The 22,742-nt window shown below is 41.7% G+C and overlaps 1 protein-coding gene across 1 annotated transcript in view; it reads left to right on the top strand.

Annotated features, from left to right (window-relative positions):
* nmbr (neuromedin B receptor) overlaps positions 1–22,742 on the top strand; it is an 83,706-nt gene that overhangs the window by 26,287 nt on the left and 34,677 nt on the right. The window contains exons 2-3 of the mRNA XM_008289662.1: positions 14,183–14,324; positions 16,242–16,457. Coding sequence (XP_008287884.1) covers positions 14,183–14,324; positions 16,242–16,457 — 358 coding nt within the window. The remainder of the gene's footprint in view (positions 1–14,182; positions 14,325–16,241; positions 16,458–22,742) is intronic.

Here is a 22,742-nt window from a genome sequence, read left to right as displayed (position 1 = left end):
TGTTGTCTGTGTGTACATGTTAGTAAGAAGCAAGTTTATCGGCGACAAAACCTGTTTGTGTGTCTAAAGGCCCAAAGCACCACAAGCCTTTTGGGATTCCTCCTGATCCTTTTCACCACCACCGAGGAACTGCTCTGTGGATGCAAAAACGTGTGAAACTGCACTTGTCACGAGCAGCTTCTCTGTGTGAATGAATGCGAAGTAGGACGTGTCGCTTTTCCTTGAACAAATAAAACATCCAAGCAGGTATGAATCCGCGAGGTGTGATAAATGGAAGGTTCCAGGAGCAGAAGGTCACTCGTAAACAGAGTCAGAACCTTGAGCATTTATCTCCAATGACAAAAAGAAAAAGAAGCCTGAAGATGGTGTGACTTTGTGCCTCTGTGCTGCATTCACAGCGCTCTGAGTCACGCTGCATAATGATACAGTAGAAGTCGATGGGAGTGCGGCTTTTTCATTTCCACAGGTTTTGTGTTTGGATCTGTCTCTATTTCTAACTCTACACGGATTTTTGTGTTCCTCCTTTTCTGTTTGAAACTTTGAAGTCGTGGAGCGACGACAAGTCGATCAGATGGGCTTTGTGTGGCTTACATACAAAGCCATTAAGGATGTCTGACATAGAAGTTGTTTCGTTTAGTCACTGACATCAGTATCGTTTCACGTAACAGAGGAAATAAAATCACGTAGCGTCGGTTCTGTCTTCTCCAGTAGAGATGACTCATAACGGAGCCTCTAGAAGCTGCTTTTAAACAGTCATGACAAACTAAATAGGTAACGGTGATATACCTAAACAACGCCAGAAGGAAAATTAGCTTTTACATTCATTTATATAACAAACATATCAATAGACGTGATGTTGTGGAGAAAGCGGCGCTCTGAGGCCAGTGTTGACCCCTTTAGCAGTAATGACACCTTGTAGGTGTTGTGGATAATTTCCCATCAGTCTCTGACACCGACTTGCTGAAGTGTTTGACCATTCTTCCATGAAAAAATCCTTCAGCTACAAGATATCAGAGGGTTTTCTCACTTGTACTGCGTGTTTCAGATCCTCATAGGATATTTCAAAGTGATTGGAAGCCGGTCTGTGACTAAACTGTTTCATAACCCTCTATTTCTTCTTTCTGAGTCACTCCTTGGTGGATTAGTTAGTGTGCTCAGGATCATTATCCTGTTGAAAGGTCCACTTCTGGGTCAGCCGTTGGACAGATGGCCTCGCATTAACCACAAGCACTCTTTGATACGATAACAGTGAAGAAGCCTGACAGATTTCTGCCACCGTGATTCACTGAAGTTCATCTGTTGCTGTTTCCAAGCAACTCTGTCGTTGCCACCTTGTCTGGAAGTCCTGATTCCAGTTTGATGGATTTATGAAAAATGTTGGGATGTAGCTGAGTGTACATGGATTTTTTAAAATGTTCTTATGTTATAAAAATGACACTAAATTCGGTCAGATTTGTGTCATTTGTTTGAGTGTGTCACCTTTATCTGAAGGCACTGTTTCAACAAGGATCAAATGTTTTCTTAAAAAAAAGTCAGCAGTCTTTGCATAACTCCTGCCTGAGCTGTGATCACTGACAGCGTTTTTCCACATAAGTTTCCTCTTGCTGATAAAAAAATATATAGTTTAGACAATAATCAGCTGCTATCAAACTGTTAACTTTCATGCAAACTCAACACAGCCAGACTTTCTTTGTGTGAGCCAACTTGACAAAAGCCTTAAGCTCCAATCGGGGCTGGCAGAAAATTGCTGGTTATGGAAATTTGTGAGTTAATGTGTTCATTTTGTGTTTCTCAATTCAGCCATTTATTTTACAGCAGAACATTAGAGCTCTTAAACCTTTATCTCCACAGCCTTTGGCAGACTCAAATGTATTCATACCCTCCCATTAAAGAAGGAAAAAAACAGCTGTCACTGAAATAAGTTGAAATTGACAAAAGTAATAATAAATTTAAAAAAAAAAAGAAGAAAGAAAATCATGACATTGCTTTTGAATTGTGGTTCAACAGAAATATAAAAAAGAAACAAACAAACAAAAAAAAAACGAGCATGATGGGACCCGTAAATGAACATTTTGTTGAACAATCATTTGAGCCAATCAAGTGTTTTCTGTAACTCTCCATCAGACAGTTCTTTTTTTTTTTTTTTTTTTTTCCTTTTCAACCCCAATTCAAAAGCAATATCTTGTTTCACTAAATTATAATTTAGCAAATTTTTATTTATTATTACTTTTTTCAGTTGCTCGTTATTTGAGTGACTATTGTGAGTTTTGCCTTTTCTTTAATGGAAGAGTATAAATACATTTGAGTACGACTGTAATTATGTTAATTAAGAAGTGCAGTTAGGTCTGACAGTGTCCCAAAATGAGGAAACCACTTCAGTTTTTGGCCAAATTAAAATGAAAATAATGTTCTTGTTTAGTTATTTGTGATAAATACCAAAAGACGTATTAGCTCCCAGCAGCATTGTAGGTCCAGGGTATGTGTATGTATCTTGGTGGTACTGACAGTACAGTTGTAGTGGCCATCAGGTCTTTAAGGGGGACAGTGTGGTTTTGTGTGAGCTCCCAGCACACACCCTTATCGAGGCAACGGTTGAAGCAAGTTCTCATAAACTCTTATCAGTGTTTTCTCAACTGCACTCTGGAATCATTCTTCAGGTGGTGCTCAGTGATGAGGAGACTTTGTTTGTGCACACAGAGAAGTCTCTGGGGGTCAATTTATCTTAAACATATGAGATGAACTGACCCCCATATATATAGTCTGCTTTTAAGCCTGACTGCTTCAGATGACCTCGAAATGTTTTTCAGGGAGAGGAAAACGCACTCACCTCCATCTTTGGCCTCCATCTCCAGGCCTTCTCCAAGACAAAGAGTGGTTCTTTAATGTTACCTTGTACTTCCTCGTTTATCTTTTCAAGTGAGCCTTATCAAGAACACACAATGCTGCATGAATCATGAGCACAGTGGAGCTTGACCGCAGGCAGTCATCCCTGTCGTTTGTTGAGCACGTCAGTGTCCGACCGACTGATAAAGCCGGCGGTTTGTACAGGTTGGAGAAGACGATGTGAGGACTCTCAATAAAGGAACCTGCAGCTGCTTAACATGGAAGAAAGAGTTAGAAACTAAAAAGCTCTAACTGGACATCAAGAAGTATGATTGACGTTGTATCGTACTTTTTTCTCTCTTCCTAGCAAAGGCAGTTATTTGAATACATGAGTGACACATTTCCACTGATTATTTCTTTTCTTTGATGTTAAATAATACACAACCTATCTGATGGTTGCACCAGTGGGGTGATGGAGGGTCCGCAACATCTGGAGGGACTCTCTGGTTCCGTGCTATGTCGTGGAGCACCACACATGCTGATATTATGTGGCATGCCCGCTCACGAGAGACCCTCAGGCCATAGAGGCAGTTAAACTGGAATCTGCTGTCTCCAAAGGTCATCTCTATCCCGACCCTGCGGTTACTGAGGGCCACATTAAAAGGGTTTTGCTGTAGTGTCAGTGGGTCATGAGTACTGCGTACGGGGGTGGTATCATCTGCAGCATGTATTATATTTGACTGACAGTAATGTTAACGTTACATCCACATGACCTGATAATGTTCCACTTGCTTCCTGTCTTGTAGCTCTCGGCTGCTACCCGCATGTTCACAGTTTGTCTCAGCTGCTGCTTTGTCTGATTCTGGGTAACTGAGATCAGTTTGTATTTACATAAGGTCATAAATGTGTTTCTTCCAAGAAGGAGGAATGTCTGTGAAAAGAAACCCCCTTGTTGGCTCCTAGGTTATCATTTATTTATATGTAAATCATCTTTTCATAATCACTTGCTTGTATGTTTAGCCGTTTTCAGAGACTAACTGCTTCTGGTTTTAGGTCAAAGCTCAACGCTGCTTCCACTAAGGTGGCATTTGTGTGTTATGACGGGTCAAAAATAGAGACTTCAGGGCTCAGAGTCTCTAAAATGATCGAGGAATATTCAAAAAGTTTACACTTGTGGAGCCGTTCGAAACAAGGAAGGGTTTTGTGTTCAGAGTTGTGTTATAAATAAGCCGTCACTCTGGGCTTTTCTTTAAGCGAGAAGCTGTACAGATGTTCCCTTTCTCACTATTGCAACTGATTCAAACTTACCAATGACCCATTTAACATTTCAAGTGTATTTTTGAGGTCATTAGAGTCATTGTACTTTTCCAACAACATACTGACAGTGATGACATCACTGAATGTAAGGGACCTCTCAACAACAGTAACAGTCAATCTACTGAAGAGGAGGAAACGTTTACTGATCAGAAGCTCACTCAGTGACACCTCAAAACACTTTGTTTTTTCATCTTGTTATTGTTCATTTAGTTTTCATTCAGTGATAAATAAAGTAAAGCATGTTGTCATTGTGGGCTGCAAGGTGGAGCAGTGGTTAGCATCGTTGCCTCGCAGCTAGAAGGTCGTCCCGGCGATCGTGGGTTCTCTCCGGGTTCTGCGGGTTCCTCCCACAGTCCAAAAACATGTTGTAGTTAATTGGTGATTCTAAATTGACCCTAGTGAGGATTAAGCAGTGTATAGATGATGGATGGATGGATGGATGGTTGGATGTTGTCATTGTTATTTTTGAAAGATCATCTTTAGTTTCATTTTAATAGCGAAAAATCGGTTGTCAAATATTTTTCCTGATCACTGACCAAGACCAACATGGGTCTAGATAACCCTGTATATTTACCGTTTCAAGTTCATTAATGAAACTGGACTGAAGGTCTTGTCTAAGAAACTTCGCTGGATTTTCTCCAAACACAACATATGGGTGTACTTCAGACTCTGCAACACTTGGCGACAAAAGGATGAAACACCCCCACACAAGCTGAGCCATGTTGTATGTGCAGTGAGGAGTGCATGGACCTATATATAGAAAGACTAGGCAACTGCTCCACAAGCACATGGTGCAACAAAAAGAGAGCCAAGACTCAGCAGCCCACCAGCATCTAAAGAATAAAAGACACTCCTTTGAGGATAGCGATGTTCACATTCTGGACAGAGAGGTCTTAAGCTTTAGGAGAGGCGTGAGGGAAGCCATATCTGCTGGAACAGCCATCTCTAAACAGTGGAGGGTCTTCAACACCACTTATCAGGTACTGCAGTGTTGGGATCTCTTTCCAGAAACCTTCCACTACTATTTTGAGTCATCCCTGCCCTGCCAGTTTCATCACCCTTCACAAATCAAGTCATGTGAGTATTGGGTAGCGAATGGTTCCATTAACCATGTGTGTTTTTTAGACACCCTTAAGTTGGTTAGAACTGAAGAATCTTCTTGTGTTAGGGGGTCTTCCAGAACCAGAAAGAGCAGTCCAGTTGCCTCCTAGTGAAGCTCTTATAAGATCTTGTAATAATCTAACATAAGACGACAGAATTGAAGCTTGACAGTATCAGTAATGTTTAAAGAACAAGGCCTATTGCAAAAAGCACTTGGACAATCCTGCTTTATTACTCCGACTTTATCCAGTTTAAAGAGTTTTGCAAGAAAAAGATTCATTTTATTTCCAGGGGCATGCGCTCCCATCCAGAACATTTAGATAGATTCAGATAGATTATACCAACCCTGGAACTCTCAGTCGACAGCTTTGCAGTCCTTTGGGGCTTTCTGGTAGCTCTACCCTGTAGATCACTGCTCACTGTTTATGATGTGGAGGCCATATAGCTATTATTTTTATTGAACTTTAGTGTCATTACTCAAAATAAAAGCTGCTTTGGAAATCTGCTGTTCCTGGGTTGGTCAAGGGTCCTTAGTTTATCCATCCATTAGCTCTACACTACTCACAGCGATACGGCCAGTTTAGAGTCACCAATTAAGATCATTGTCTTGGACTGTGGGAGGAAGCTGGAGCATGCAGAGTACATAGAGAACTCCACTCAGACAGGCCCCAGCTGACCAGCAGGTTCAAACCCTGAACCTTCTTGCTGTGAGGAAAAGTTAAAGCAGCAGCAAACAATGACTTAATATTAAGGTTGTCTCTGTTAAAACAGTACAAAGCCCCCCTACAGTAAATCAGCTCCTTCAGGAAAAGCTTTATGAAGTTCAGTGTCAAATCTTTCACTTTTATGCTCACACATGCTCATATCTGATGCCAACATCTGCCCCAAACTTTGCTCATATTTACTTTTCTCACCACCTTTAAAACCTTTAAACTTTACATCCCGAAATTTTCAGTCTGGTGACGAAACTTCAACCTCACACCTCCTTTGTGCCATAAATAATCAGAATATGATTACATCAATAAAACATGAAGTGCATGAATGAGTGCTGGTTGCAGTCGGCTCTCACTTCTCGTGAATCATTGTGCAGGCTGAATGAAATGCAGCAGCGGTCCCGGCTCCCCGTGTCCTTCTTTGTGCGTCGCTGAATAAAATACAGCAGGGAGAGGAAAAGCAGGTTTGAGTCCTGAGGAATCAAACTGACGGAACATAAGTTAGCGACGTCCTGGTGGAAATACAAGGTCTCATCATGACCCCAGCTCTGGAAACGGTCACGGTAACGTTAACATCCTGACAGCCTCACACAAGCATCGCCGGTGATAGACGGCTTACTGTCGCATTTATATACAAATGCTGCTGTTCAGTGGCAGGAAGTGTTTGTTCCTGTCGGTTTGTGACTCAGATAGGAGCTAAACTGTTTTCAGATGCTCAGCTTACTGTTGATTTCTATCCTGATCCTCAACAGGGTCAACCTACGTTCCTTTAATCCAAATGAACATTTAAATGATTGCTAATGTAATATGCAAGAATTCATTTCTCAGGTGCAAAAGTTAATTAAGAGAAATATTTCCATTCTAATGAGCAATATTTAATTTTCATGTGTGATATGACTTTGCTGTCTCAACATGCCAGTATTACTTTTTCTATTCCAGTCTAATTTTAGCATACTTGTTAGGGTCTGAACACTAGCAGTGCAAGGACCCTATTGTAACTGTTAGGTTTATTATTATTTTTCCACCAAAAGAAACGCCATTTTGAGCGCCGAAACATGCACAAAAACTCACCAAAATCACCACACACACCAGGACTGGCAAAAAATTGGATATTTTAAGGGACTTGAACATGTCACTGCCAAAATGGCTCCACAGCGCCACCTTGAAAATTCCCATCGGAAGCACGTTTGACCTACAGCTACGCAATTTGGTAGGCATATAGAGCTGGTCAGGATGAACAAAAAAAGTCCCCCCCGCTCCAAGCTCTAAACAGCGCCCCCTACAGTATTTCAACAGAGTCCCATCGCAGCTATGTTTCACCTACATTTACAAAATGCGCCACACATATGTACCAACTCGTGACGCACAAAAAAGTCCATTAGCATGTTCAATGATGACATCATCACAATTGCAACAAAACTGTCTCTAGAATCTTCTTCTTTGAAATGAAATGCTTTTAATATTATTATTAGGGTCCGAGCACTAAAAGTTTTATTATTACTTTTGTCACTTTCAACTTATTTCAGTGACAGCTGGTTTTTCTCCTTCTTTAGTGGGACGGTATGGATACATCTGAGGACGACTGTATATGGTCTTGTTTCTCTCCTAGGAACTGCATTACTCATGTTAGCAAAAGATTTTCCTTCAGAATGAACGTTTTTTCTTATTGTACCAAAATTGTAGATTATAAATAGTTTTGAAAAAGGAGTTTGATATGTGCAAAGACTATAAATTAATCACTTTTTCCAAATTTTCAGTGTATCTCAACGTTTTTGTCATTTTGATTTCACATTTTCCAGCATTTTCTGGGTGTTTTTTTTAACCCACTGTGGGCTCATTTTTCTCTGCAACATAAAGTCCTGCACCTCTGTGGAAACAATGTAACCATGGATGGAAGTAAATCAGTTGTCTCTTGTGTAGTTATGATGCTATAAATCATAAAAGAAGATAAAACTAAAGTAGAATTTGTTTGACTTATGTTGCAAAAACTGAAAAATCTACATTTACTGCATTTTTCAACAGAGCTTATACATACTATAGATGTTTTAATTCGTTTCCATGCTCATCTCCTGTATGCTCTGTGTAAACATTTCTTTTTGTTTGCTCGTGTACCGGTTACTTCACGACAGTGCCGAGGAGCCCAGAATGTTTTGTTATTTCCAGACTCTAATTACTGCAAACAATTTATTTTAAACCAGTGTTTAAGTGATTCTGATGAGATGCGATGGCTCACTTCTTCACTTTGTGAATGTTTGTAATTCGACTCTTCTCCCTCATTTCGATTTAAAGCTCGATTCAATGTTCTTCATCCAGCTTCGGTGATTTACCAGATGGCTGCTGAAATCAGTCCTGCACTGTGTCCCCGTCCATCTCAATCACCGCTCTGCTCCGTCTAATTTAAAATGCATCTCCATGATTACACATACGGAATAATTATGATTAGAGAGACACAGTGCTTTTGTTTCCTCTCTTTGTCCTGCAATGTGCAGCCGCCGCCGTCTGACAGCTGACGGGGGTTCTCATTAACTAACAAAGGGCCCCGAGCTGCTGCTGCTGTCAAAGGAAAAATGATATAATTATTAGATGATTTGTTTGGTTTCGGACCGAGAAGTGTGAAGTGCGATGAAGGGCTCGGTTCATAATGGTTTTTACCCATTAATTAACATGGATACAGAGTGGCCGGCTTTTATGTCTGATTCAATTGTTTTTTTCTGCACATTGAGGTCGATACTTCTGTGCATTTCGCAAAATAGTAAAGTGTGGTGAAAGAAAGCTTGTTAAGTCCTGCACTCTCCCCTGCATCACATGATGAAAAGAAAAAAAAAAGAGGTTTGTTGCGTTTCTCCTCACGACCGTGGGTAGCAGTTCACTGCTGATGCACGCCGCAGCAATGCACCATGGGAACCGACCTGAACCGTAGGAGCGACCGTGCCCTCCAGAACCGCTGCGAGGTGTTTCACCCGTCTGCGCTTGTCTAGTAGTTTCTGGAGTTTCATAAAGACGTGGTCGTGTGTTACAGGAGTCAGCATTTGGTTTCATCAGCGGTTCGGTTCTTTCAGCGTCGCAGGGGGAGCTACCAGTGTTTTCATTAGACGTCCTTTTCCATCCACCGGTTTTTATGGCCAATTTCAATTTGCATTAAAAAAAAAAATCTGTGTGGAAATGTAACAGCTAGAAAAGAAAAGCAGGTGTATCAGTAAAAGCAAAACCCACTCAGTGAACACATGAAGACGCACATCGAGCTTCTATCTACTGGGACAAAAACATGAGCTGTGTGTGGAGTGACGCCACATTTCCATCACAGTTTCTATGTTGTTTTTCATCATTTGAGGTTTGACTGGAGCTCTTTCATCACCTTGCTGTGGTTTCCTCATGCAGTGGTTTGAATGCACCTGACTGGAGAAACTGGTGAAATCTGCTGTTACTGGTGACAAACCAGCTCCTAACATAATACCAGTTAGTTTTCATTGTTTTTGCATTCAGTCATTTTAGAATAATTGAATACAAACCTTGGAAATTACACGATTTTCTGAAAATAATCTTATTATCGAAGTCACTGACATAATCAATGTGCTTGAGCTACTAACACACAGAGATTTACAGGTTTGTGTGTCCGTATTGACAACACCGGTTAAACATTCCCAATAGTGGTGGAAAAAGAAGTTAGATTTATAAGAAATAAAGCTAATTTCTCTAACTCCAACCCACAGCAGACTTGCTCACGCCTAACGCCACTTTATTCCTAAAGTCCTGCACTTCTATAAAAACAGCGCCACTCTGGCTAGAAGTGGAGAGAGTTCAGCTGTATGAAATAGTTCAAGCAGTGGTAGTTCAAGGACCATTAGAAAGTTGGAAATCTGAGTATTCAGGTTTATGATCAACTGTGTTATTTTGACATTTTCTTAAAGAGAACATGCTTTGAGGTTTAATATGGAAGGACAGAAATGGATGTTAAACAGTTAGTGTGGTTTATGTTACTCATTACCACCTGGGGCTGCAAGGTGGATCAGTGGTTAGCACTGTTGTCTCGGAGAAAGAAGGTCACCGGTTCGCGTCCCGGTGAGGATCTTTCTGCGTGGGGTTTGCATGTTCTCCCCGTGCAGCGTGGGTTCTCTCCGGGTTCTCCAGCTTCCTCCCACACAGTCCAAAAACATGTTGAGGTTAATTGGTGATTCTAAATTGTCCGTAGGTATGAATGTGAGTGTGCTTGGTTGTCTGTCTCTAAGTGTAGCCCTGTGATAGACTGGTGACCTGTCCAGGGTGTCCCCTGCCTTCGCCCTGAGTCAGCTGGGATTGACTCCAGCCCCCCATGACCCTAGTGAGGATTGTATAGATAATGGATGGATGGATTTCATTAAAACTGTCCAGCTTAATTAAAATTCTGTTCTTGACAAATCTGTTCAGCTCAAATAGGTCAGGTTACATTATTTATCAGCACGATTCATCTCGTGGTTTGATTTGACTTAATTTCAGCTCCACGTCTTGTTTGGAGACCCACATCAGCCTTTCTTCATGTGGGAACAGTAAATGCGGTACTTCTTTGGATGTTGCTTTATGAAGTGTTGTAAATCAGTGGAGATGGAGCTCACATGCATGACTCACAGACACAGAAAAAAAAAAAGAATAAAGCCAGTGTTCACCTTTACTGAAACCAGCAAAGGAGTCAGTGGAAGTAAACTGAGTAAAAGGGTCAGAAAAAAGCCCAAAAAACAGGCAGGGAACCCAAAGTTGGCAGATGATCAGAAAAGAAAAGGCTGGACAGCTCCAGCAGGTAGAGCACGGCTGTCAGGAAGGCAGGGAGTGTGTGAACCGGGACTGGTATAAATACTGAGGGAGCTAATGAGGGGATGTGGAGCAGGTGAGTCAGCAGGTGTGAGGAATCAGGTGAGTGGAAACGAAGGCAAAGACTGAGGTTACTGCAGGAGATGGGAGGGAGGCAGGACTGTGGAGCATTTAGAAAGAAAGGTTTTGATGCAAACCAACGGCTCGTGTATTGTAACGGCAGGTAGTGGTTATAACCAAACAACAGCAGGCTGTTGGACTGAGGAGCATCACATTTCAGACTTGATTTGGACTTTAAATTCAGCTAAACATTCAGACTGACCCTAGTGAAGATTAAGCAGTGTATAGATGATGGATGGATGCTCAGTTATAGGCTGAAGGAGACACAGTATAGCACGGAGTGAAGGAATTTCTCCAATGTCATACTGCATTGGTGGGTGACACAAAGCATTTCAATGCATCCAAAGTCTCATCTGAATTCTATACATGTGTAAGCATATAGGCTGTATTGTACCAACAAGGTCAACTTCATGAATTATACACGTGATAAGGTTGTTTGTTATAGTCTAGTGCGGTATGGATGGATGGATGGTTGCCTCATTCACCCCCATGTGGGATTTCAAGGTATTCAGTAGCTCACACGTGTTACATTCAAGATAAGGAAATAATGGTCGGAGAAACAGAAATAAGGTGCCAAAACTGCTGGTATTTACAAAACAGGTGTAAAAATTGTCAGGATTTACAATAAAATATAGTGTGAGAAAAGTACGAAAAGGCCCAGTGTGAAAGTAGAACTGGTAATGAGCATATCTGAAGGGTGCTTGGTTCCAGATGGATGAGGGTTATTGGTTTTATCGCACAGTCACTGGAGTGTAGCAGCCAAGAGCCCAGGTCACGAGCCGCTGCCCTCGATGTGTTAGAATAACATAAAAGAACAGTATTTCAGTAGCACTTTTCTAAAGCAAAGTTTCACGGTGCTGCACAAAGCAGACATTAAAATACAAGCAAGGAAAACTCCCAATATATAGAAGAAGAAAAATACAATAAGCACAGTTCAATGGATGAGGGACGATCGAGTCAACATGGTAATGATATTTAAAGAACTAACAAAATAGGCACAACAGAAGCAGTTAATAAAAGGTTTCAGGGCACAAACAGCTGGATAACTTCTGTTCACGAGGAGAAATTCAGGAACTGTTAGAAATTTCCTGGAATAGGACCTGCCATCAGTCTCATAAGGAGCTAAAAGATTTGAAATGCTTGGCTGTGTGAGGCTTTAAAAACAAGCATCTCGTAAAATCAATTCTAAAACTAAGTGGTAACCAGTGAAGGCCGCCACGAAGTAGAGTTATGTGGTTGCTCCAACTTAAAGCCCATAAACGTTTCCCCGCTGATGCCGGAGTAAAGCGGTAAATGATTCTGGAGTCGATGAATGTGCGACTGAGCTTTTCTGAGCCTGAAAAAGATAAAACTAATACAACCTTCGAGATCAGCCTAAGCCCAAGTTTGTGACTTGAGTACTAAAAGAAAGACGTGACTCCAAGTCTCCACCGAGACGTCGGGCGTCTTGTTGGAAATTGTTGACTGATGGGCTCCATGAGAAATCAAACGATCAGTGTTATTTGAGAGCTAGAGGGAGTGATTATGATGCTTTGGAGCCATCGAGGCTGACATCCAGTATTTAATGTCAGACAGGCAAGACGATAATGTATCATATCATTCCTACTGGGATTAAGTGGTAGAGTACAGCTGTGCATTAGAATGATGATAACTGTTACTGAAAGCACGCTGAGTCAGTTTTATGACAAAGTAAAGGGTGTTCACTTCTGACAGCGTTGTGGGGATGTTATCAGCTCACTGCTCCTGCTCCAAACTACCACCATTCTTCAAAAAATCCCATTGGTTGACCTCTACTCTCTACTGGAGGTCTAACTAAAGATTGTGACGGCCCGTGTACGGTGGCTGTGCGGGCGGACCCGACGAAAAGGGGAGTCAGGAGAAACAGGTTATAATGAAAAGGTTTTATTAATAAGGGTGAGGGAGTGGGGGTCACCAGGAGCAGGAACCAGATGCAGGAGTGTCAGTCGAGGGGGGTGCAGGTGGAGGTTTGTCCGTGCTGGGATCCGAGGAGGGGGAAGTGCCGCCGAGGTAGTGCTGGAGAGGGAGGCGTGGAGGAATCCGAGGACGGTGCTCAGGGGACGGTGCCCGAGGTGCTTCTTCCCGGTGGAGGTTTTCCTAGTGCAGGTGCTTGTAGAAGGAGAACTTTTCGTGAGGGTGCTCGTTGCGGTGGACTCCGTGGTGAAGCTGGAGAGGGTTACGGCTGGTGTGGCTCGTGAAACGCTGGAGGCTGGAGTCGAAGAGGGAACGCTGGAGGCAAACAAAAACACACAAATTACTCGAGACTCGAAAATACTTAAACTTAGTTATAATGTTTCGCGGAGGAGAGCAACTAAGCGGCCTGGCTGGATGAATCACAATCATCTGGCGCTGGAGATCTGTGAGAAGCTTGTATTTCAGGAGCTCCGCTGATGAGCTGATGAGTTGCACCTGCCAGAAAATCCTCTCCCCTTTGGCTCCGCCCAGCCTGCCGAGAAAACACACACCCACCAAGACACAAACACAGGAGACAGAGAAAAACCCACAAGACACAAAACATATTCCATAACCCTCACAAAGACGGCTCCACGATCCGCTGTTTCAGACCCACATGTTTCAGTTTAAGCATCTTATTTTACGATTTTTTGATTTTAACGCAGTTTTTTCCGTGTTCATGTCACATCTGCTGCTCTGGCTTCCATTTGATTCTAGGTTATATAGTGAAGCACATCTATTCTTAAAATGTGCTACATAAACAATTCCAGTTAATTACAGGCTAAAGACCGACACCTGAACGGTAAAATCAATTCATTTCATTCAAATCGGTGCCATCTGTGGATTCCTTGCCGTGAAAGAAAAACCTGTGCAATTTGTTTGTGTCTGGTTCCACTTTTGAAAACTCTGACATCCAAATTAGCACCTCAGAAATAAATATGGTCATTATAAAACAATTATCACACATTACAGCACATATTGGATGCTCATTATAGCCTCACACTGCAACACTACAGGTATCAAACCACAATCCTCGACCTCGTCCGATGGATTCGCTCCGCAGCTCATTGAGCTATAATTACCCCCATGTTACATCACCGCTACATCCACTGGGTTTTGCATTTTTTAAAGTGTGAACTGCGCTTTTTTTCTGCGTCCAGCATCTGAAAAATTCAGTCAGTTCTACTGAGACTAAATAAGTCCCCGGTTTCTTCTCTCTTTCTGTCTCTCTGCCTGAATTTGATTGTGATCTGAGGTTGTTGTCAGATTTCCTGAAAGGTTTTCTACTGCGGGCTTTCTTGTTGCTTTGTTTGGTTTGTAGACGTTGTATTGACTTTCCTCTCCGTCTCCGTCAGGTATAAGGCCATAGTGAACCCCATGGACATCCAGACGTCCAGCGCGGTCTTCTGGACGTGTCTGAAAGCTGTTTCCATCTGGCTGCTGTCCGTCCTGCTGGCTGTTCCTGAGGCCATTTTCTCACAAGTCGTCTCCATGCAGGTAAAATAACGAAATAAACAAAATATAGCGGATACTGCAAACAGCACTGCTACTCATCAGCATATATCTGCAACATCTGCACACAAGGTTCCTTCACATTGAAGGTCTTAATTTAACTAAATCAGTCTGAATACAGTATGAAATGCTGCACAACACACTAGAAAGCCTGTAACGCTGCTGCTCCTTCCAAACCTGGACGTCCATGTTGCCCTTCAAACACAGCTTCCCACTGTCCTCCTCCTCTTCTGATGTTTGTTGTCTGTGGCCACAGTAAGGTTATTGTTCAGATGGATGAAGTGAGCTGATGATGTTTCTCTGCTCAGACACTCACATCATTCTGTCTGATCTCGTCAAAACTCCTACCGTGCAGGCGTGACTGTGTTAAAGCCAGAACTTGTGAGATTGTTGTTTTGTGGTGAATAAAAACCGCTTCTTTGAAAAACATTGTGAAACTGTTGAGACTGAAGAAACATTAAAGTTGTGGGATGAACCACTAAAACTACGAGCTAAAAGCTTCGTCAACTGAAACCCTGTCCTGGTGGATTTACGAAGGTTCTTTTTGGGTTCAGTTCTGTTGACAATGTTCAGGTTTCCTTACAGCAGATAACCTGTACCTGTGACACCTTTCATGTGGCCCGTTGTTGATGATTGATCAGTATGAGGTGGTGTCATGAAAATACTGCCAGGTTACCTTGAATGAAAAACAACACATTGCCGGGTTGTTGATGTCCACACCTGCTGTGGTGAACCTAAAGGGATTCAGATGAATAACTTGTGAGGCTTCATCCCATTTGGATGTCATTTGTAGGATATAAGGATCCTATAATCAGCCATGAGCCTGAACATGTGAAATCTCGTTCAGTCATGACAGCAGCTGAGATTCGTTCCGGGACACATGAATGATGGTTGTGCTCTCGTTCTTATATTACAAAAGCAAACCTGATGAATAAATCCCCTGAAATAACAATGATCACATGTCAGAGTGCTTCCAGAGTTCACAGAGAGGAGATTAAAATAAACCTCTGACAGACATAACAAATGTTCAAACGCTGAAGAATATAAGAGCAGAATAAATCAAACCACAGCTGTGATTTTTCATATTTTTACCTTCTGAAATAAAATAAATAAATCTTTTTGCTGTTCGTGGCAGCGGTCAATCAGTCACTGGCAGTAACCGCGGACTGGAAGCGTTTGCTGGCAGAGCGTCTGTGACATCTGTACATTCAGTCTAATGTGTGCTGTTCATCACTTCCAGCTGAAGGCTCATCTCTGACAGAGCAGTTTAAACTGAGCAGCATCATCTCAGTGGGGTTTCCCACCACACAAACACTCCCCTCCCGGCACCTCTAAACTCTTTTATAGTCAGATTTATGAATGAATGCGCCTCTATTTCACTCTGTAGTCTGTTTTATGATCCTCGCTGAGGTCGCTCCTCAGCGCTCTCCTCCTCCTCCTCCTGGACTCTTTCCTCAGTTTCATTTTCTGGTCCTATGCCTCTTTTCTTTTTGTTGCTCTTCTCTTTCCTCCCTGATGGATTCTATTCTCCTGACTTCCTTAATTTGTTTGTTGGCCTCCTTTCCTTTTCTTGTCACCTTTTCTCTTTTGGTTTGCTCTCCTCTTTTTCCTTCCTCCTTTACATTTTCTCCTTCCTTCTCCTTCTGTTTCTTCTTCTCCTTTCCTCATCTATTTTTTTTTCTTCTTCTCTCTTCCTTCTTCATCTTCTTTCTCTTCCCCACTTTATTCTTTTTTACTTTCTTCTCTCCCGTCTCATTCTTTCTTTGAAAAAAATCCCCTCTCCTTTCCTTATCTTATCTTTTCTTTTGTTCTCGAACACCTTTTCTTTTTTATATCATGTTTCCTCTGTTGTCTTCTCCTTGTCTCCTTTCCTCATTTCCTCTCCTTGTTTTCCCTTCTCAGGGCCACAGAGACAACACAAATGTCACCTTCGTGAACTGCGTGCCCTACCCGCTGTCCAATCAGATGCATCCTAAGATCCACTCGGTGATGATCTTCTTGGTTTACTTTCTCATTCCTCTGGCCATCATCTCGGTGTATTACTACCACATCGCCCGCACACTCATCAAGAGCGCCCACGACATGCCGGGAGAAGTCAGCGAACACACCAAGAGACAGGTGACGGATGGACGGATGGATGAATGAATAATGAATGAATGAATGAGCAGGTTTCAGAATGCCACGTCACACTTGGTCGAACATATGATCTGAAAGATTTCTAGTTTGAATCAATTTTCTGTGAAGAATAGTTTCTTTTGTTTGTTGTTTTTGTTGCTTTTCTCTAAGGTAAGATAAAGTAAGATTCGCCTGTATTTATCTCACAGTGGAGAAATTCACAGAGTTGTCAGCAGCAGGACACACAGAGACACACACACTGGAAAGAAAAAAATACATACAAGAAATAGTGCAAACATAAGTACAAAAATACACATAAAAAATAATAGTGCAAGCACAGAATATAACAATGAGGATATAAAAGATAAAAAAAATAATGCATAAAGATATAATAATAAGAATAATCAACAGTGCATATGCAAATAGTGGCTACAGAGTGATTTTCCATAGATTGTGTATCCCATTCTACAAAATGCCTCCTGAGGTTAAACGGTTGTTGAATGTGCAGCAACACATCCTATGAGTAACAAAACAAACAAAAAAAAGACAGTACTGGTTGATTATGCGACCCCCGTGACGACTGACGACAGCAGCAGATGGGTTTTAACAACACACCAACCTTGGGAAACTACAAGCATCCACTAGAGAAGGCAGAAAACTCACCTTGAGCAGCTCCTCTGTCAGAAACACAACAGAGGAAAAGCAACTCAGTTCCATTTAAACTGGAAAGTTAAACATTTCCAAGTTTAAAATTTCAACCTGTTGCCAGATTTCCAACTTGGAAAATCAGATAAACTTCACTTAACACAATCTAAAAATCCAAGATGCTTGATCTGCACATTAACAGTAATGAAAACAGTAGAAATGCACTGTTTGTTCTCTGATCAGCCCCAGTGCTGCCTGTTCACATGTTGCTGCAGTGTTCATACGTACAAAGTGTTCTGTTGTCAGCTGGTTTTGTAAACAACAGCCGACCTGTAAAGGTTTCTCTGGAGGTGTCCATCTTGGTTAGACACTTTCTTTCTTTTATCAAACAATGAGTATTTTTAAGTAGGAGCTATTTTTACCTTTGACATGTTTCCATCTTCCTCAGAAACATCACTGACGTCTGTGGTGACGTGTCATTATCAGCTGGTGGTTTCCTGGAGGCGTGACCCGCCTGGAAATCTGTCAGATTGGCCCGACGGGCCACGCCTCCTGCCGCCCGGTGGTCTTTGCTGGAGAGTGTGCCATGTGTGGAACAGCATGGACACCCCCTCATCACGGTTCATGGTGTCTTTGGCTCGCCTCCTGATTTCTATGACCTCCTTGATCCAACGGGTCACACCTCCAGGAAACAACCAGCTGATAACAACACGTCACCACAGACGTCAGGGATGTTTCTGAGGAAGACTGATTGTCTGATTAAAAAAAATAAGTACCTAATACCTATAATCATCCATCCATCCATCATCTATACACCACTTAAACCTCACTAGGGTCATGGGGGGCTGGAGTCTATCCCAGCTGACTCAGGGTGAAGGCAGGGGACACCCTGGACAGGTCACCAGTCTATCACAGGGCTACACTTAGAGACAGACAACCAAGCACACTCACATTCACACCTACGGACAATTTAGAATCACCAATTAACCTCAGCATGTTTTTGGACTGTGTGGGAGGAAGCCGGAGAACCCGGAGAGAACCCACGCTGCACGGGGAGAACATGGAGACTCCACACAGAAAGATCCCGGGTGTCCTCACCAGGACGCGAACTAGCAACCTTCTTGCTGCGAGGCAACAGTGCTAACCACCGAGCCACCTTGCAGCCCTTACTATAATCAGAGCAGACAAAATGAACCTAATCACATCCATCTTGGTTGTCCGACTTCTTTCTTGAATAGAAGCATAAGTCAGGACCAAAATGGTTTAACAAAACTGTATTTAACGCTCATTAGTCCTCAGACTCTCTGTTCAGACAAGGCAAAAGGCAACATTAGGTAATTAATGCTTCACAAGGAGTTTGAAGAAAGAAAACCACAGACAGACAGACAGATGAATGATAGATAATGTACTCTCAGAGCAGCCAAAGCGACATTCAGTGACGTTAACACAAATCTTTTATACACAGGACTTTAATAATGCAGCTCGTTATATTAAAAAACCTACAAGACCTAAACTACACCAAGACTCTCCTAAACCCAGGTAACAGCTTAAATTGGCTGCCAGTGTCTTTCTGGTCATTGTCAGAGCCCGACTGATGACGGAGGGGCGTCGTGCCCAAAAAAAACGTATCTGCTGAGTTTATATTTGCTAAAATATCTGCCACTGTTCCCAATGTCCTCTGAAAAACAGTCCACTCAACAAAAGCACTTCTGTCTGTGCTGTAATTCATCTCATTCACGTTTGTTTTCTTGTTTCATTAATGTAATTCTTTTTAATCCTTTTGTGCCTAATTTCACAACTATCTTCAGAAAAGTGCCGCATACATCATCACTGTTATTATCATCAGTATGCTAAGCTACTGTTTGAGGACTTTGTTAAACTGTCCCAAAGCAACAAATCTGAGGAGTGATTACAAGACAAACACTGTAATCCTTAACAAGACAAAATAAAGCTGAAGCTGTTCTGTTTTTGTTCTCATTCCAAACTGATTTTTGATTTTTAAAAAGTGGATAAATTCTCGAGAAAGAAACACAAAAAGAAACAAAGTCGACAAAATAAGTTCAGTGCAGTCGGAGATTTCGAGCTCTTGCAGAAGACAAACAGTCTGAAGTTTGGTTTAACGGGGATCGACGTGGACGCGATGCTTTTTGCACCCACACCTCCCACGGCTGCAGAGGCAGTAAATAGTTGAGCCACGAGGGAGTTTAGCGGAGGACCATGTCAGTCGGAGTGAGTAATCACTTTACACAAGCTTGATCCTCACAGATGGAGGAGAGGTCAGGAGGAGGGGGGAGCTGAATTATTAAAGCCCCCTCCAGCAGCAGCAGGTCACGTCAGGTGTACGGCAGCAGTGATGGAGCGGAGCTGGGAGTTACTGCCACATCTCCAGACAGCGTCGTGATAATAATCACTGCTGATGGGAAATCCAGTGTAAATTTATAGCACCGATACAATCAAACTTGTGTCAGACGCACCAATCTGCTGCTCTGAGTTTCTTCCTTTTTTTTATAGAAAGATCTTTTTTTTTATTATTATTTCCAGATGTTTCCAGTCTGCAGTTTGGTTCTTTTTTATTGTTAATCAACCACCATCCATCAAAGGTGGCCCCTCTGTAGCTGATTGCACCTACAGAGCTGCTGGACGTCCACTTTTTTCTGAAACATCTGCGGCAGAAAAAGTCACTGACATCAGCATTTGCAGCACGTAGTGGAAGTAAGAGAGTTAATTGAGCCGTTAGCATTAACGACAGAAGCACCGACAGAGCTGCAGATTCGACTTTCAAACCAAATTTACAGTACAGGTGCATCGTGACTTCACATTTTGTCTCGAGGACTCGACCTGAACTCGTCATGAGGACACGAGATCTCACTTGTTTGCAGTGACCTCAGATCTGGACGCATTTCAGAGATGTTGATCTGTTTCAAACAAACAGTGGTGTGTCGTCAGGGCAGCAAGGCCTTCTCTGCTGGCCTAGACTCCATCAGAATCACTGACTTACGTTGTAGTAGTTTCCCATTAGTCTTTTTACTTTATTCCTGATAGTCTATTCTCTTCATTTCATAGCGTGTCTCTGTGCTGTGGTGCTTCCAGCAGCGTATGTTTATGTTGGAGCTTTTATCCAATCATATTTCAGCCATCATGTGTTGCCGGGTCACAGAAATCTGCCCTGAGGCCTTCAGAATCAAAAGTGCAGGCGCCTGTACTTTAAATGCATCACAATGAAACTGTTGCTTTAACCAATCAGATTGAGAGTTGGTGGTCCCAGGACCAGCTGGCCTATGATGATGTCAGCACTTTCACGTCCTCTGATTGGATGGTCAGAGAGCTCAGCCAAAGCTAGTGGTTCCTGTCTGTAGCAACCTGCACAAGCTAAAACTTCATCGTAAAAGTAGAGTTTAAAAAAAAAAAATTAAGTTAAGCAAGCGGACATTCTCAGCCTTAGAGCAAATTAAAACTTATGCCAGAAACACAACTAGACAGACCGAACTTTCAGCATTAGTCTCCATGGAGATAAATCAGGACTTATTGTTGGAAGTGAAACACATGGATTAGCTGCTCAACAGAGTGACTGAACTGTTAATGATGAAAGAAAGAAGCATGTTTGTGTTCAAATAATAGAAAGTTTTGGTCAGTAAAATATATATTTAGTCATTTTATTGGGTTGATATTGATGTTCCTGCTAGATGTGATGCATGTGGTGCAGCTGTGGCTGTGGTTAACGGAGACTTGTTGAATTGTTGTAACTGGGTTTCTTGCTATAGTGATGGCATTTATTCTCACCACATGAGATACCTGTCTGTGGTGCAACATCGTGTTATGCTGCCTTTCTGCACAATACTGATGGTGTGTAGAGCAGTGACGTCATAATGAAGGTGTTAAGAGGTGGTTTGATTCAGGTAGGACGCCACTGAAGGCCGAGGAGTAAAATGCACGGCCCATCAGTGGTTTCAAATAACTTTGATAGAAATGTTTAAAGCACTTTGACTTGTTTCAGGTGGACTTGACTTAACTTGAGCTTGTTTAAAGCTACTGGAGACCTGGATTTGTTTCAAATCAACACAGACTTGATTTAGATTTTTTTTGAACTAATGACATGACATAAGCTTTTTAAGTGACTTGACACTTGTCTTGTTTTAGTGACGCATGACTTGAAGCTGTTTAGGACATGACCATCTGTTGTACATGCTTCAGTTTACTCATGATCTCACTTGATCATAATGACTCAAAACTTAAGTTAAACTAATTTCAAATGACCCCAAAATGGACTCAAACTTGTTTCAAATGACACAAGTTTGAATTACCTGACATTTACCTTAAATTTGCTATAAAGGACTCGTGTCTCGAACTTAAAAAAAAACAAAAAAAAAGCAAAAATACAGACTTGTTTTTGCCTCGGTCGCTGCAGTAGGGGAATATGTACTCTTGTGTATCAACAGTTTTGTTGTGCTTGTTTTTATTATTTTCCTCGCTGTCCTTTTTTTCCCCCATAATGGCGTCCATTAACTGAAGCTGCCGTCCCCAAAACACATAAATACTGAAGAAAAAGTCACTTCAGTGGCATAAAAAGCCGAGTCCAGCGAGGCCCTGCAGGTCTGGAGGGACACTCTCAGTGAAGCTGACCTCCACAAACTCGGGGTTAATGGAGAGTCACTGACTAGCAAACGGTGAATCAACTCCTGACGCTGAGAGCTCAGAGGAGGACGATCAACAACGGAGACACTCACTGAAACATGAAATACACAAAGACCACTGGACGCTGTCTGAAGCACAAATGTATTAGTACTGTAGCCTTTTACCGTCAATAGACTATAACAGGGAAACAGTTGGGAGGAATGACTTCTGAAGTACTGGAAATAATTTGTGATTTAGGAACAAAAACATTGCAGTAACACATTAACAACATTTTCCACATACTTGTGTGAGTTTCCATCCATGTTTAAGACAACTTTTAACAGAATTTACAGTCAATGAAATGCAAATTCATGCACGTTCCCATCCACTACTGCTACGTGAATATTAGGCGCTCAGGGATAAACAGTTGGTGGTATTAATGTTCCAGATGGCACAATGAGACGACTTAATTAAAAGCGTGCCAGTCAAATGAATCGACTTTAAAATCCTGCGGCTGGTCTGTGAAGCACTGAATGGTTTATGGGGCTGAAAAGCATTTCTGATCTGCTAATTAGTTCCTGAATCAATCTCGTATTCAAATCTTAAACCTTATTTGGACTCATTTCCATTCAGTTTTTCATTCACAAATTGATAAAAAATGAAAATGTAATGATAAAATTCCAGGAGTCAACTGTTAAAAATGCAAAAATGTGCAACTTGTCTACAGCCAAAGGTCATTTTTAGTTGTATTCTTCTTACTAATTTATCCTGTCCTATCTTCAAAAGTTAAAAAGTTTTCCTATATGTAAAAATTCTAAACATATTTTAAACCTATTTCTTAACATGTACAGATATAGATACGTTTTCTCATTTAACTGAAAACTCTGACGTTTTAATGAGACACTGGTTTTGTGAAGTAACACAATAAAGTGATGTGTTGTTATAATGAGAAATATTCTTGTAAAGATGCAATACATTGATGTAGAAGGTCTCTTGCTATGACAAGAACAAGACTGTTGACTTTTATTAAAG

This window comes from Stegastes partitus, unplaced genomic scaffold (assembly GCF_000690725.1).
Source record: "Stegastes partitus isolate 25-593 unplaced genomic scaffold, Stegastes_partitus-1.0.2 Scaffold629, whole genome shotgun sequence".
In the NCBI taxonomy this organism is placed as follows: domain Eukaryota; kingdom Metazoa; phylum Chordata; class Actinopteri; family Pomacentridae; genus Stegastes; species Stegastes partitus.
This window is presented reverse-complemented; position numbering and strand designations above follow the sequence as displayed.